General features: G+C 40.9%; 1 protein-coding gene across 11 annotated transcripts in view; it reads left to right on the forward strand.

Annotated features, from left to right (window-relative positions):
- HIPK1 (homeodomain interacting protein kinase 1) overlaps positions 1–12465 on the forward strand; it is a 53355-nt gene that overhangs the window by 31426 nt on the left and 9464 nt on the right. For 3 of the 11 annotated variants that reach the window (XM_040999325.1, XM_040999323.1, XM_040999331.1), the window contains exons 7-13: positions 137–299; positions 2368–2593; positions 6679–6803; positions 7653–7787; positions 10495–10691; positions 11070–11252; positions 11694–11900. In XM_040999325.1, coding sequence (XP_040855259.1) covers positions 137–299; positions 2368–2593; positions 6679–6803; positions 7653–7787; positions 10495–10691; positions 11070–11252; positions 11694–11900 — 1236 coding nt within the window. The remainder of the gene's footprint in view (positions 1–136; positions 300–2367; positions 2594–6678; positions 6804–7652; positions 7788–10494; positions 10692–11069; positions 11253–11693; positions 11901–12465) is intronic. The other 8 variants (XM_040999328.1, XM_040999327.1, XM_040999329.1 and 5 more) reach the window with 8 other exon arrangements.

Raw genomic sequence — 12465 nt, forward strand, 5'->3', positions numbered from 1 at the left:
TCGTTTGTATTTTTTTGTCTTTATGATATCCAAACTCTTGATTGAGTTGATCTGAAAGTACTTTAAAAAGCCTTGTCTTGATTGATTTGCTGTCTAAGTTGTAGCACTCATTTAGTGACTTTGATTTCTTTTTCAGTGTTAAGTCTTGTTTCCAGAACATGGAGATCTGCAAGCGGAGGGTTCACATGTATGACACAGTGAGTCAGATCAAGAGTCCCTTCACTACACATGTGGCCCCAAATACAAGCACAAACCTAACAATGAGCTTCAGCAACCAGCTCAATACCGTGCACAATCAGGTATTCAATAAACTATTTTGGAAACTCAGGACTTAGGTAGGACAGAAACACCTACAGAGTACAGTGTGAGATAAACAGGCTTTGTTTTGGTATTTCTTGAGAGCTTGTTTGGAGGTTCTAGCAGGGGAGTGCAGCTACTGAAGACCAGTCCTCCTCTAGCGGGGATGGTTGTCCTCTTTGACCGATTGCGCGGCTTCGGGAGGGACGCACACGGAGCGGTGAGGGAGGAAGGGGATACCTGTCTAGCCAGCCAGATCAACCGAATCAACCCTGGCGATCAATGGGGTGACAGATGTCGCAGCCAGATTGCCCTCACATCCTGTTTTGGTATTTCTTATTGCTTGAGGTTTGTCGCCTTGGCAAAAGTGACGGGAGATGGGATGGGCTGATAGTACCTGTCACTCCCATGCTGAGAAGGAAACACACAGTCTGATCTCTGACTTCGTCTGTCACAGCAGTCAAGTAAAGGTGCTTCGACTGGTAGACTGCTTTGCTGTTCACTTTAGCCAAGTGACTTTCCTCTAGGAGAAGGATTCTATGTGTCTCATTAATTTATTGAATGTTAAACTTTAAGGGTGGTTTTGTATTTGCTGACCAGTGACATTTTCATTTAAGCTTGCTTCTGAAAGTATAAGCTTCCCAGTTTAGTAGCTAGCTCTCCTTTCTAAGTGGAGGAGAATATGAGATTTGATAGGGTTCCCTGGTCCAGCATTGTTTTTGCATGGAATGTTTGGGGTTATATAGCTGCAGCTAGTGTACACCATTTGTTATTCTTTGCCTGTTTTACCTTATACTGTTGCCTGAAATTTGGGAATTGGGGAGATTTCTTAAGCAGAGAATTATTTCAGAGATAGTTAACATTATACTTTAAAACTTTGTTCTAAGTTATTTTGGGACAACATTTTTAAAAAGATTCGAGGGCCTGGCACAGTAGCCTTGTGGCCAAAGCCCTCACCTTGAACACGCTGAGATCCCCTATGGGCGCTGGTTCTAATCCCAGCAGCCCTGCTTCCCATCCAGCTCCCTGCTTGTGGCCTGGGAAAACAGTCAAGGACAGCATAAAACCTTGGGATCCTGCACCCATGTGGGAGACCTGGAAGAGGCTCTGGGCTCCTGGCTTTGGATCAGCACAGTTCTGGTTGTTGCAGTCGCTTGGGGAGTAAACCAGTGGATGGAAGACCTTCCTCTCTGCTCCTCTCTATATATCTGACTTTCTAGTAAAAATGAATCCTAAAAAAAAATTTATTTTTGTTTGCATGGGTGGAGTTATTTAGTGAGAGGGCTCTCCCATCTGCTGGTTCACTGTGCAAATAGCAGCAACAGCCAGAGCTGGGCTGGGCTGAAGTCAGGAGCCAGGAGCTTCCTCCCGGGTGGGTGCAGGGGCACAAGCACTTAGGCCATTTTTTCCCTCCCTCCCTCCCACCCTCCCTCCCTTCTTCCCTCCTTCCCTCCTTCCCTCCCTCCTTCCCACCATCCCTCCCTCCTTCCCGCCATCCCTCCCTCCTTCCTGCCATCCCTCCCTCCTTCTCTCCCTCCCTTTCCTTCCTGTTTTCCAGGATGGATTAGTGGGGAGCTATGTCAGAAGTGGAGCAGTGGGATTCAAAGAGGTGTATGTTTGGAATGCTAGCACTGCAGGTAGAGACTTATAATATGCCACAGCACCCAGTCCTAGGAAATTTTTAAGGTTTATTTATTTATTTATTTTCAAGAGTTATTGGCAGGGAGAGACGGAGATCTTCATGTGCTGATTCACTTCCCAGTGGCTACAGTGCCCTAGACTGAGCCAGGCCAAAGTCAGGAGCTGCATCCAGGTCTCCTTTGTGGCTGGTAGAGGACCAAGCTCTTGGACCATCTTCCACTGCTTTGCCCAGTCAATTAGCACGGAGCTGAGTCGAAAATAGAACAGCCAGGACAGAGACCGACACCCCTGGGGGATTCTGGCATTGTATATGACAGCTTAATCCCCTAATGCCACAGTGTCAGCCTCTGGATAGGTTTTGTATGTATAAAAATGTCTTCTACCTACTTCATACTAATGTACAAATAAAACAATCTTTGTGTTTTTCAGGCCAGTGTTCTAGCTTCCAGTTCTGCTGCAGCTGCTGCTACTCTTTCTCTGGCTAATTCAGATGTCTCGCTGCTAAACTACCAGTCAGCTTTATACCCTTCCTCTGCAGCCCCGGTTCCTGGAGTGGCCCAGCAAGGTGTTTCTTTGCAGCCGGGAACCACTCAGATTTGCACTCAGACAGACCCATTTCAACAGACGTTTATAGTGTGTCCACCTGCTTTCCAAAGTAAGTGCAAAAACTCAGTGTGATAGCTTATCATCTTACTTGTTTGGGCATATACACTTGTTTAGTGCTGATCTTTTGACAAGTTTTTAAATTCTAATTCTGTGCTGAAAAGGGTACCTGAAGCTGTGTGATACTACAAAGTAAATTTCCCTTTTCTATGTAAAATTGTGGTATTATCTGACACATGGTCAGAGCGCCCCTTTGTTTCCATTAAAACAAATTATTGGAAGACTGAAGGAGGAGAGAGGGAGTCACCAAGTGTTGGAAATAGCCAGGGCTGGGCCAGGCTGAAGCCAGCAATCGGGAACTCTGAGTGTCCCGCATGACTGGCAAGGACTCAGGTACTTGAACCTTTATCTGCTGCTTCCTGGCCACATTGAGAGGGAGCAGGATTGGAAGCAGTTCTCCAGCATGAGTGGCAGGCACCCCAGGTGGTGACTGCACTTGCTGTGCCACAATTCCCACCCATGGTTCCTTATTTCAATTTCTTGGGATCAGTTTTCTTGTCAGTAGAAGCCTGTTTCAATATCATGCATCTTGTATAAGCATGTGTCTCTCATTATGCAGAATGTGCACATTGAAAAATGTGCGGTAAGCTGGGTTATTACACATTGAGGCTTATTTCCATTATAATGTTCCAAGTAAGTGACAATTTTATCCTAAAATGTAAAAATCATGTTTAAAAATATGGAAGCCTTTTAAACTACATTCAAGAATGAAGGTCATTATTTATTGAACTGAAAAAATTGATGTGAAGTGCTTGTATGGGGAAGGCAGTAAGATTATCTGCGTTGGCTTATAAATCATATTGTTCTCTAAATGCCCATCTACAAAGGAAGAAAAGAGCTGAAGAAGGAGGTTGACTCCTTGTGGAACAGTAACATTTTAGTTTTCTCATTTCTATCCTTCATGTTATCATGATGGTTTGTCCAGTTCATTTTTTTTCTGAAATATGGGAAATATTGCATAAGCCACTTGAAGGTTACATTATATTAAGAATCCTGGAGAATAAACAGGACTTTAGCTTCTCTTGGCACTTTAAATAGATGTAGGTAGCATTTTTCTCTTGTACTTCAGTTACTTGCTGACCATGACTCTTTTGTCTGTTTGGTTTCTGACAGCGTCGGAGCAAGCTGAAGGCAATGAGGGGCTAGGCGGGGAGACTGAGAGATTCCCGGGAGGACAGGAGAGCGATAGCCATGTAAACCAGGGAGGAGCCACAGGGCGAGCGGAGGAGCAGATGCACAATCCGTAAATGCACATTTAGCCTAAATTACCAAATTATTTTTTGTATGTTGTTTCATAATAGTAACTTCTATGCTATATGTTGAGTGGTTGATTTACTGTACTGATAGCAAATTATCCATGCCTTTTCCCACCTTTTTTCCAAAGTGAGTTTCATTGGGTCAAGTTTAGATTTAGCACCCTGATGTCTTCTGCTGCTTCTCAGGTGATGGTTAAGGGATGAAGTGAACAAAGGAAGCAGAAAGGGAAGAGGGTAATTAGGTAAATAAGTATAAGCCTTGGACAGGTTTTTTTTTTTTCCCCATCTAGAAAGTCTAAATAGCCCAAGGAGCTAATATAGCAAATTTAAAATGTCCAAATGAAAGGGAGTTTTGAAATTAAAGCAGTGATGATACCTATACTAGATAATGTTCTAATACCTTTTATATGTATTAATTCTTCCTCACAAATAACCCTACAAGATGGTAAACATGTTGTACTCAATTTGTTGTGAATGAGAAAATTAAGCACGCTTCCTCATTTGCCCAGTGTCTTTTAAGTAACTGTGGCAGAACCGTGATTTGAAATCAGGCAGTGGAGTTCATCACTTGGGCTTTTTGTAGTATTATCCCATACTGCCTCTCAGAATTTAAACTAGAATAGCTGTGAAGAGTTGTCCGGTGCCAGCCACTCCTGTGTGTGGGTTTCTAAGCAGCAGCGCTGGATTCCAGGTTACCCCCTTTGCTATTGCTGTCTGATCTTTCACAAGGTGCCCGTATTTAGAAAAGGCTAGAGCATCATCAGCTGGGCAGTTTGACGCTCTTCATTTATCTGTGGTTCTTAAAGGGCTGTGTTCACTAAAGCTTAAATAGCAAACCCAAAGCTATAATTCTTTTTAGGTCAGGGTTTAGGGAGAACCTTCTAAAAGTGTTACTGTTTGCTGATTCTTTGTTTACATTTGTGGTAGGAATAAGTAGCTGGTTTTAAACTAGCTTGACTGTTAGCGTTAACCTAAATGCTGTAGCAGTCTAATACTTTCGAGTCACATTTGTAGGTCAGTACTATAAATAATGCTTTCCCACTCTACCAGTTGCCCAAAATAGATATTTTGCTCAGTGGTAACTTATTCTGTCATTTTATCTCTTACTTTACCACTCCAAGAGCCATGGACGAACTGTTTTAGTGGACATTTCCTCCTAGGTTTTGCTGCCTCAATTCCTACCAATTTGTAGGAGGCTATTACAGCAACACTGTCTTATCATAGCATAAGTCCTGGGATTACTGACAAAAATTTTGTGTTGCTTAGCTTCCTAGATAAAATTGCCTAAGGAAGTATGACGGGCAACTTTTTCATTACTTTATCTGGGTTTATTACTTTTTTTGTATAAAAAGCATTTTTTTTTAAATGTAGTGTTTTTAATTTTGATTTTACTAGTTCTTCATATGTTTCTGGATTATTTGTTCCTAAGACTGACTTACAGAAAATAACAGCCTTATAATTGGAGTTTTTTTTAAGTTTATCTATTTATTTGAAAGGCAGTGTTACAGAGAGGAAGAAATTTGCCATCTTGTGATTCACTCCCCAAATGTCTACAGTGGCCAAGGTTGGGCCTGGGTGAAGCTGTGAGCTTCATCCAGGTCTCCACTGAGGGTTCAGAGTCAAAGTAGTTCGGACATCGTCCACTGCTTTCCCCGATGCATTAGCTGGGATAAGTGGAGCAGGACTCAAAACAGCACCCCCGTGGGATGCCAGCATTGCAGGAGGTGGCTTAACCTGTTGTGTTGCAGTGCCAGCACTGAGTTATGCTCTTTTGATACCTTTATAGCAATGTTAAGAAAAAATGATTGATAACTTAGAAAACATCACTGAGAAATCTTCTAATTAAATGTTCATATTCTCATTTAACAAAATTATAGGCATTAGTTGCTTATAAACAACAGAAATGTAAATTCTGTAAATTACGAGTTTTGAATCAGGGTAGGTTTAGAGAAAAGTTTGAAGATTTCCAAGTCTTAGTGAAAAGAGAGCTGCCGTTAGCCCCCTCTTATTCTCAGAATGAGATGTCCCTGTTTTCTTCTTATTTAGTGTCATGCTAAGAGAATAATACACAAAAAGATAGATAAGACATGGTGTATGTTTTCAAGACAGCAGAGCTCTTGCTTTTTTAGCTATTAACCACAAAGGAGTTTCAACAGAAAGCTGTGAAAGGCAAGAGCAGGTTCCTAAAATAAGTAAAGCAAGTTCCCTGTAAGCCCAAATGTCTACTTTTAAAGTATTTTTATTCCAGGTGTAATTTCTTCAGTTCGCTTAGTAGGTAAAGATTTGAAAAACTGACTTTGTGAACTAATTTGTGAACTGCGCTGTTTTTTGCAGTAAGGTCCAGCATCTTGTGAAACAGATAACAGATTATAAATTATTGAACTTTTCTTATTATTTAACTAATAACCAAAAATTATAATTGTATACAATAGTTTAAGAAACACTTCTCACATTTTCCCTTCTTAATGATTTAAACAATGGAACTTAAATGGAACTTATTAAGTGAATTTTTTAGTTTTTTCCCATACTGTTAATGTATATTGTGTTTTAAGTTCTGTAGCATTAAAAACAATTAGAATCTCCCTGAACCAGAGTTACTTTTATCAAAAAACTTTCCAGGGAACTTAGTCTCCCTTTTGTTTAACTTGTATGTCCTGAAACTCATCTGAATACAATTTCTTTGTCTAAGTGTCTAAAGTGTCTAGAGCTAAAACCCAGGTTGTGATTATTTGAGCAGAGTAGCCAAAAGCCACCCCACAGAACCAGCAGAACACACGGTGCTTCTAGACTGCCAGAACATGTAACCTGTGATGTGTTTCAGCAGCTGGACTGCAAGCAACAACAAAGCATTCTGGATTCCCTGTGAGGATGGATAATGCTGTGCCCATTGTACCCCAGGCCCCTGCTGCTCAGCCACTGCAGATTCAGTCAGGCGTTCTCACGCAGGTAAGGGCCAGAGGACCGTGGTCATTAGTGATGCTGAAGCCCTATACTTGTGTTTACTTCGCCTGTAAGATCTTTCTGGGGTCATGATTCAGTGGTCTTGAAAGAATACATCTGTATGATCCGTATGGAATAGGGTGCTTCTCTCTCGTGCTCTCCCAGCTCTTCTAGTGTCTCCTTGGACTTGACAAATGGTCCTTTGATTTTTTTGAGAAAAGTTTTTGTTATGTTTTCCTTTCTCTCTTTAATTTTGCAGCTTGTAAAGAAATAGAGTAAATGTGAAACATTTTGATTCTTAATTCAAAGTTTCATTTTGCCTTCCTTTTACTCTTTTAGAAACTTATCAGGATATTTAGACGGTTTTTCAAACTATAATAGTGTCTGATTTGTGGTGTTCAAGCTGTTTAAAACTTTAAAACTATGTGCTTGCCATGGAACATAGAACTAAGGGGACCTTAAAAATCATGAAGTATTTATATAGCATCAAATACCATGTTTTAAATTCTGTATGTTAATATTTGTGATTTATAACACACAGACCCTTGTGAAAACCAAAACTATTTTGTGAATGTGGCAAGAAGGATTCCTAATAAATGCCTTTGTGTCATGAAACTGATCCACTGAATCAGACCCAAGAAGGATTCTAATCCCTTTTTTTGCTTTAGGCCATTGACACTTGATCTCCTAGTGGGCCAGTGCTGTGCACAGTTGAAGGGAAAGTTGTGTTTGGTTCCTGCATTTTATGTCTTATGAGATTACTGTTTGTTGTTGGTAATAGCTTGGGGGGAATGAAACCCCTTCTGAATCCAGCCTCCATGCTTATTTCACTCACCTGCCTAATCTACATTTCAGGGAAGCTGTACACCACTAATGGTAGCAACTCTCCACCCTCAAGTAGCCACCATCGCACCGCAGTATGCGGTGCCCTTTACTCTGAGCTGCGCAGCCGGCCGGCCGGCGCTGGTTGAACAGACTGCTGCTGTACTGGTAATGCCCCTCACTTGATTGTGTTACTAACAGAGTTTCTTTGGTTTCTTTATTTTTTTACTTTATCCTGTTTGTTTCTGTTCTATTTTCTTCTGGTTTTTCATTTTCTAAAAGCAGTTCTTTAGTGTAGTCTTTGCGGAGGGTATGGGAGCATGTGCCATCTTGTGGCTGTGTTCTTGCTCTATCTCTAATGTCTTGTTGTTTTTTCCCTGACACTTGCTGTGGCATCTACTGTTGCACTCTGATGTTCAGTGTTACTCTATAAGAAGGCAGATCCTTGGTTCCTTCTTAGCAGCCTTGAGTGGTAAAAAGCTCTGTGTTTAGCCTTGGAAGAGTTTCAGCTCTGTTCCCTGGTTTCTACCTTTTTAGCTTCTAATCCTTGAGAATGAAGGAAATGGCCTTCAGTCTGGCTTTGCTACAGGTACCTAGGTGGCCAAAATTTGAATTTTTTGGCAAGTTAGCTTTGTTTTTGCGGTTTTAAGCTTATGAAACTTGGGTACAGGTAGAAATGCTTAAGCAGCTCTCACTTGTAACGGTTTGTAAATGTTCCTTCTGTGAGCGCATGGAAATAGTGCTTTCTGCTCTAGGTGATCACTGGCAGCTTGCATCTTCATTTAAAGACATTGCTTTCAGAATGTGTTTTGGAACATATTGTTGGTTGAAATTAAAGGTGTCATTTTTTAGGACTTGTGGGAGAAATTTTATGAATAAATATACAAAGGTGAAGGTATGACAGACTATGCAAATATAATCTTTGTTATTAAAAGTCATGGAGAAGAACTCGTGAATGTGGCTACAACTGTATTGAGCTTAGAGATAAGGAAAACAAACTGGATTGTAAGGTTTATTTTAGGATTTTAACTTTAAGAATGATCTTCGGATGTATTTTGTCAAATTGGGAGAGTTAGAATTATCCATTGGCTGTCTGTTTCCTCATTTAAAATAAAAGTTAGGCAAGCATTTGGAAATAGTTATCAATTATTGAATCCTGATATTCCTCAGGATTCAACGCGTTTTTTTCCCCCCAAGTGTGAGTAAAACACTTCTGTAGATATGCTTGGATTGGAAGGTGTTCTGTTGTCAGTTTTTAAGTCTTTGTCACTTCTGGGTTAGTTTTCCCATGAACAGAACTTGAATGCAAGGGGTTATGTGTATTTTTAACTGGAGCGATGTAGCGACTGTTACTTATTTATTTTAAAATTCATTTTCAGAAAGAGAAAGAGACAGAGAGATCTTCCATTCTCTGGTTCACTTCCCAAAAGGCCCCAAAAGCCAGAGTCGGGCTGGTCTGAAGCCAGGAGCTTCTTCTGGGTCCACCGGGTGGAAAAGAGGCCCAAAACCTTGGCCATTCTCCTGTTTTTCTAAGCACTTTAGCAGGGAGCTGGATTGAAAGTGGAGGAGCTGGAACTCAAACTGGTGCTGCATGTGGAGGCTTAGCTTGCTGTTCTGCTGTGCCAACCCATAGCCACTGTTGAGCCTGCTCACATGTGGTTTTGAGATCAGGAATATTAGTTTAGTTGACACTTCCCTTTGCTACTTTTATAAGCTTGCTCTAGTCATTTGCTAAGCTTTGCATATTTTTGTTCTTCTTTGTCAAAACAGTTCGTCGCTTGGAACGCCAGATTTCTGCCTCACGTTGGAATGTTTTTTCTTGCTTTGTATTAAACTACATACTTTGTCTTGTGCAGGTGTTGGCTTATGGAAAGACGCATGGTGTGACTTAACATACTTCTCTTATGTTTGTTTTTGTTTTGTTTGAAATTCTGCTTATGGTAACAGACATGTTTGCAGTTTTTCTGCTTTGAAGGCTTCTTGTTGGGAACCAATATTTGTAACAAGTGGATCTGTTAACTTGCAAAATATTTTAAAAATAGTGTTTGATGACCTTGAAGTTTCAAATTCATGAAACAGAACCATATGTACCCAACCATTGTAGGTAATTTTACTGCAGAATTCAAGTTTTTAAAAAAATTCAAATCTGTTCCTTTTTTTTTCCAGAAAATATACTTGATATTCAGTCTGTTGCAAATGACATGGCTTGTTAAAAGCTAGAAATAATATGTATTTTTAGTGATTAGTTTTATGTTGAATGCTTCTGCAAACTATTAAAACATTTTTAGGAAGCTTACAAGTGAACTGCTTTATGCATCAAAGGTGTTTTACTTAGTGTCTTAGCTTTTAATTCCTCATGTGGCTACAAGTTAAGCTTTTGCTTGTTCCTCCTGGGAAGCACTTGGTTTACCAAAGACTTCAGCCTTTAGTGATCCTCTCCTAGCTCTGTATTGTAAACAACACCCTTTTAAGCAAGGGACAGATGTTGTCCTTTGTTTGATGTCTTGATTAGATCTGATATCTGATTGGCATTTAGATGTTCAAATTCCTGATTTTAGTCCCCAGGGAGTCCGCTTAACTCTCTCTAGGGATATATTTTGCAGTTTTTGCACAAATGATACTCCCCTTATAACCAGAAATTAGCTCTGAACTTTCAGACTGCTTTTCTCCACAGTGTAACAGAAACTTGGCTGGAGGGATCTGACTGCTCTGGCGGTCAGGTTATGGAGGCGACCTGAGATAGCAGGATGCTCCCTTTCCCCTTTCCTAAGACTTGTTAGCCCAGAGCCCCTCTGACCTTTCTTTTTTAAATCTCTGCAAGTTAACAATCTACAAGTCACTTTTTCTAAGATAAGAATTTTTCTTTCAAAAACAGGAAAAAGTCAAGAATGAGTCAAGTCTGGATCTTTTTCTGTGTGTTTCCTTACAGCAGGCTTGGCCTGGAGGAACTCAACAAATTCTCCTGCCTTCAACTTGGCAGCAGTTGCCTGGCGTAGCTTTACACAACTCTGTCCAGCCTGCCACAGTGATTCCAGAGGCCCTGGGGAGTGGCCAACAGCTGGCCGACTGGAGGCAAGTGCCCCGTGTTTCTCTGTGTGGGGTTTGCTAGGGCAGATTCCTTGGGAGTAGGAGCACTTGATATATGAAGAAACCAAGAAGAAAATAAAATCTATCTATGCTTGAAATTCTCCAAGAACCTATATCGGGTTAGGAGGTGACATTGTAAGAACATTGACTACAGGAAAATAGTGAGTTCTAAGGTCAGAAATCATTTTCTCCTAGTTCAAAGAAAGGAGTAGAGGAAGTCACATAGTGAGATTCTAAAGCTTTGTATATAATTCAGGTGCCTCACTTTTAAAAAGTAACTGTTTTTGGTTGTTTGACTACCTGTTTGGTCCCAGTTCCTAGTGGTTTCAGGATTCACTTGTTTGTTTCATTCTCTTGGCACAGGAATGCCCACTCTCACGGCAACCAGTATAGCACCATCATGCAGCAGCCATCCTTGCTGACTAACCATGTGACGCTGGCCACTGCTCAGCCCCTCAATGTTGGTGTTGCCCATGTTGTCCGACAGCAGCAATCCAGTTCCCTCCCTTCCAAGAAGAATAAGCAGGCTGCTGCAGTCTCTTCCAAGTAAGTCTGCAGTAAAGCCAGTGTTTAAAGTAAATTGTTGGAGATGTAAGTTGCCCAGCATTGGAAATGTGGTGTAGATGCTGTTGATAGGAAACAGCAAGTACCTACTGAACTGAGGAAGATCTAACCTTTACATCTGTGCATGCAGCCCAGGTGTGTCCTAGTTGTAATGATATGGTGCCCTATCACCTGGAATCTGGGCTTTCTTTATGATATTTTTTCTGTTTATTAGTGAAATTTAACCATGGCAAAATGGCATGCGAAAATAGAAAAGCCTTTGTATTTTGGTGTTTTGTCCCTTGGAAATTCTGGCCAAAGTGATTAGTTTACTTTTCATTGGAACTTTTGTGGTCAAAGAGCATGTTAGAATGCAAGTTGAAGAAAAGCTGTACAATCTAAGTGGCTAAAGACTGACATTTTTCCTTGTGAACTTTCCTACAGATCCTCTCTGGAAACTCTGCCTTCCCAAGTTTTTTCTCTGGTTGGGAGCAGTCCTCTCCGCACCACATCGTCTTATAATTCCCTAGTCCCTGTCCAAGATCAGCACCAGCCAATCATCATTCCAGACACTCCCAGCCCTCCTGTGAGTGTCATCACTATCCGTAGTGACACTGATGAGGAAGAGGACAACAAATACAAGCCTAACAGGTGAGACAGGTGAATGGTTCCCTGGCTTTGTTTGGTCTTAGACCATTATTTTCCAGCAAATAAATCAAGTCTTGGCTGTGAGAAAGGGTTAAAAAAGGTGTTTTGGAAAGATGCCCATAACCAGGAATTGCCAAGTTTTGTATAAACGTTCAGATACTGGTTGGTTAATTCATGCTTTCAGATACATTAGAGAGCAGATTGATATAAGTAGACGGACTGCTCTAGCTTGGAATGCACATTGTATTATGAATTACTGCTTTCTTCCAAGGAACTTTATAGTCTGAAAATAGATAGCCTAAACAGAAAGAGTAGGCGAGAAGAGGTTATTTGAAAGCTTTGCAGTTTGTTCTGAAAAGTTCTGTTTGAAAGAGGTATGACTCTACTTAGAGCTTCCTTCTTCCTCTGTTACCTGAGCTGAAAGCTAACTAATTTAAGTGCCATATTACTCTCCTTAGGCTACTTGCTCTTAGTAAACTGCCCTGTTAAGAGCTTGTATCAAGGTACTGGGCAGTTAAGGAAGAGTAAGTGACTACTTGAACTATGCTGCACATCTCATTAATGTAGT

Source organism: Ochotona curzoniae, unplaced genomic scaffold, assembly GCF_017591425.1.
Source record: "Ochotona curzoniae isolate NIBS_2020 unplaced genomic scaffold, NIBS_Ocur_1.0 scaffold_1037, whole genome shotgun sequence".
NCBI classification, from domain to species: domain Eukaryota; kingdom Metazoa; phylum Chordata; class Mammalia; order Lagomorpha; family Ochotonidae; genus Ochotona; species Ochotona curzoniae.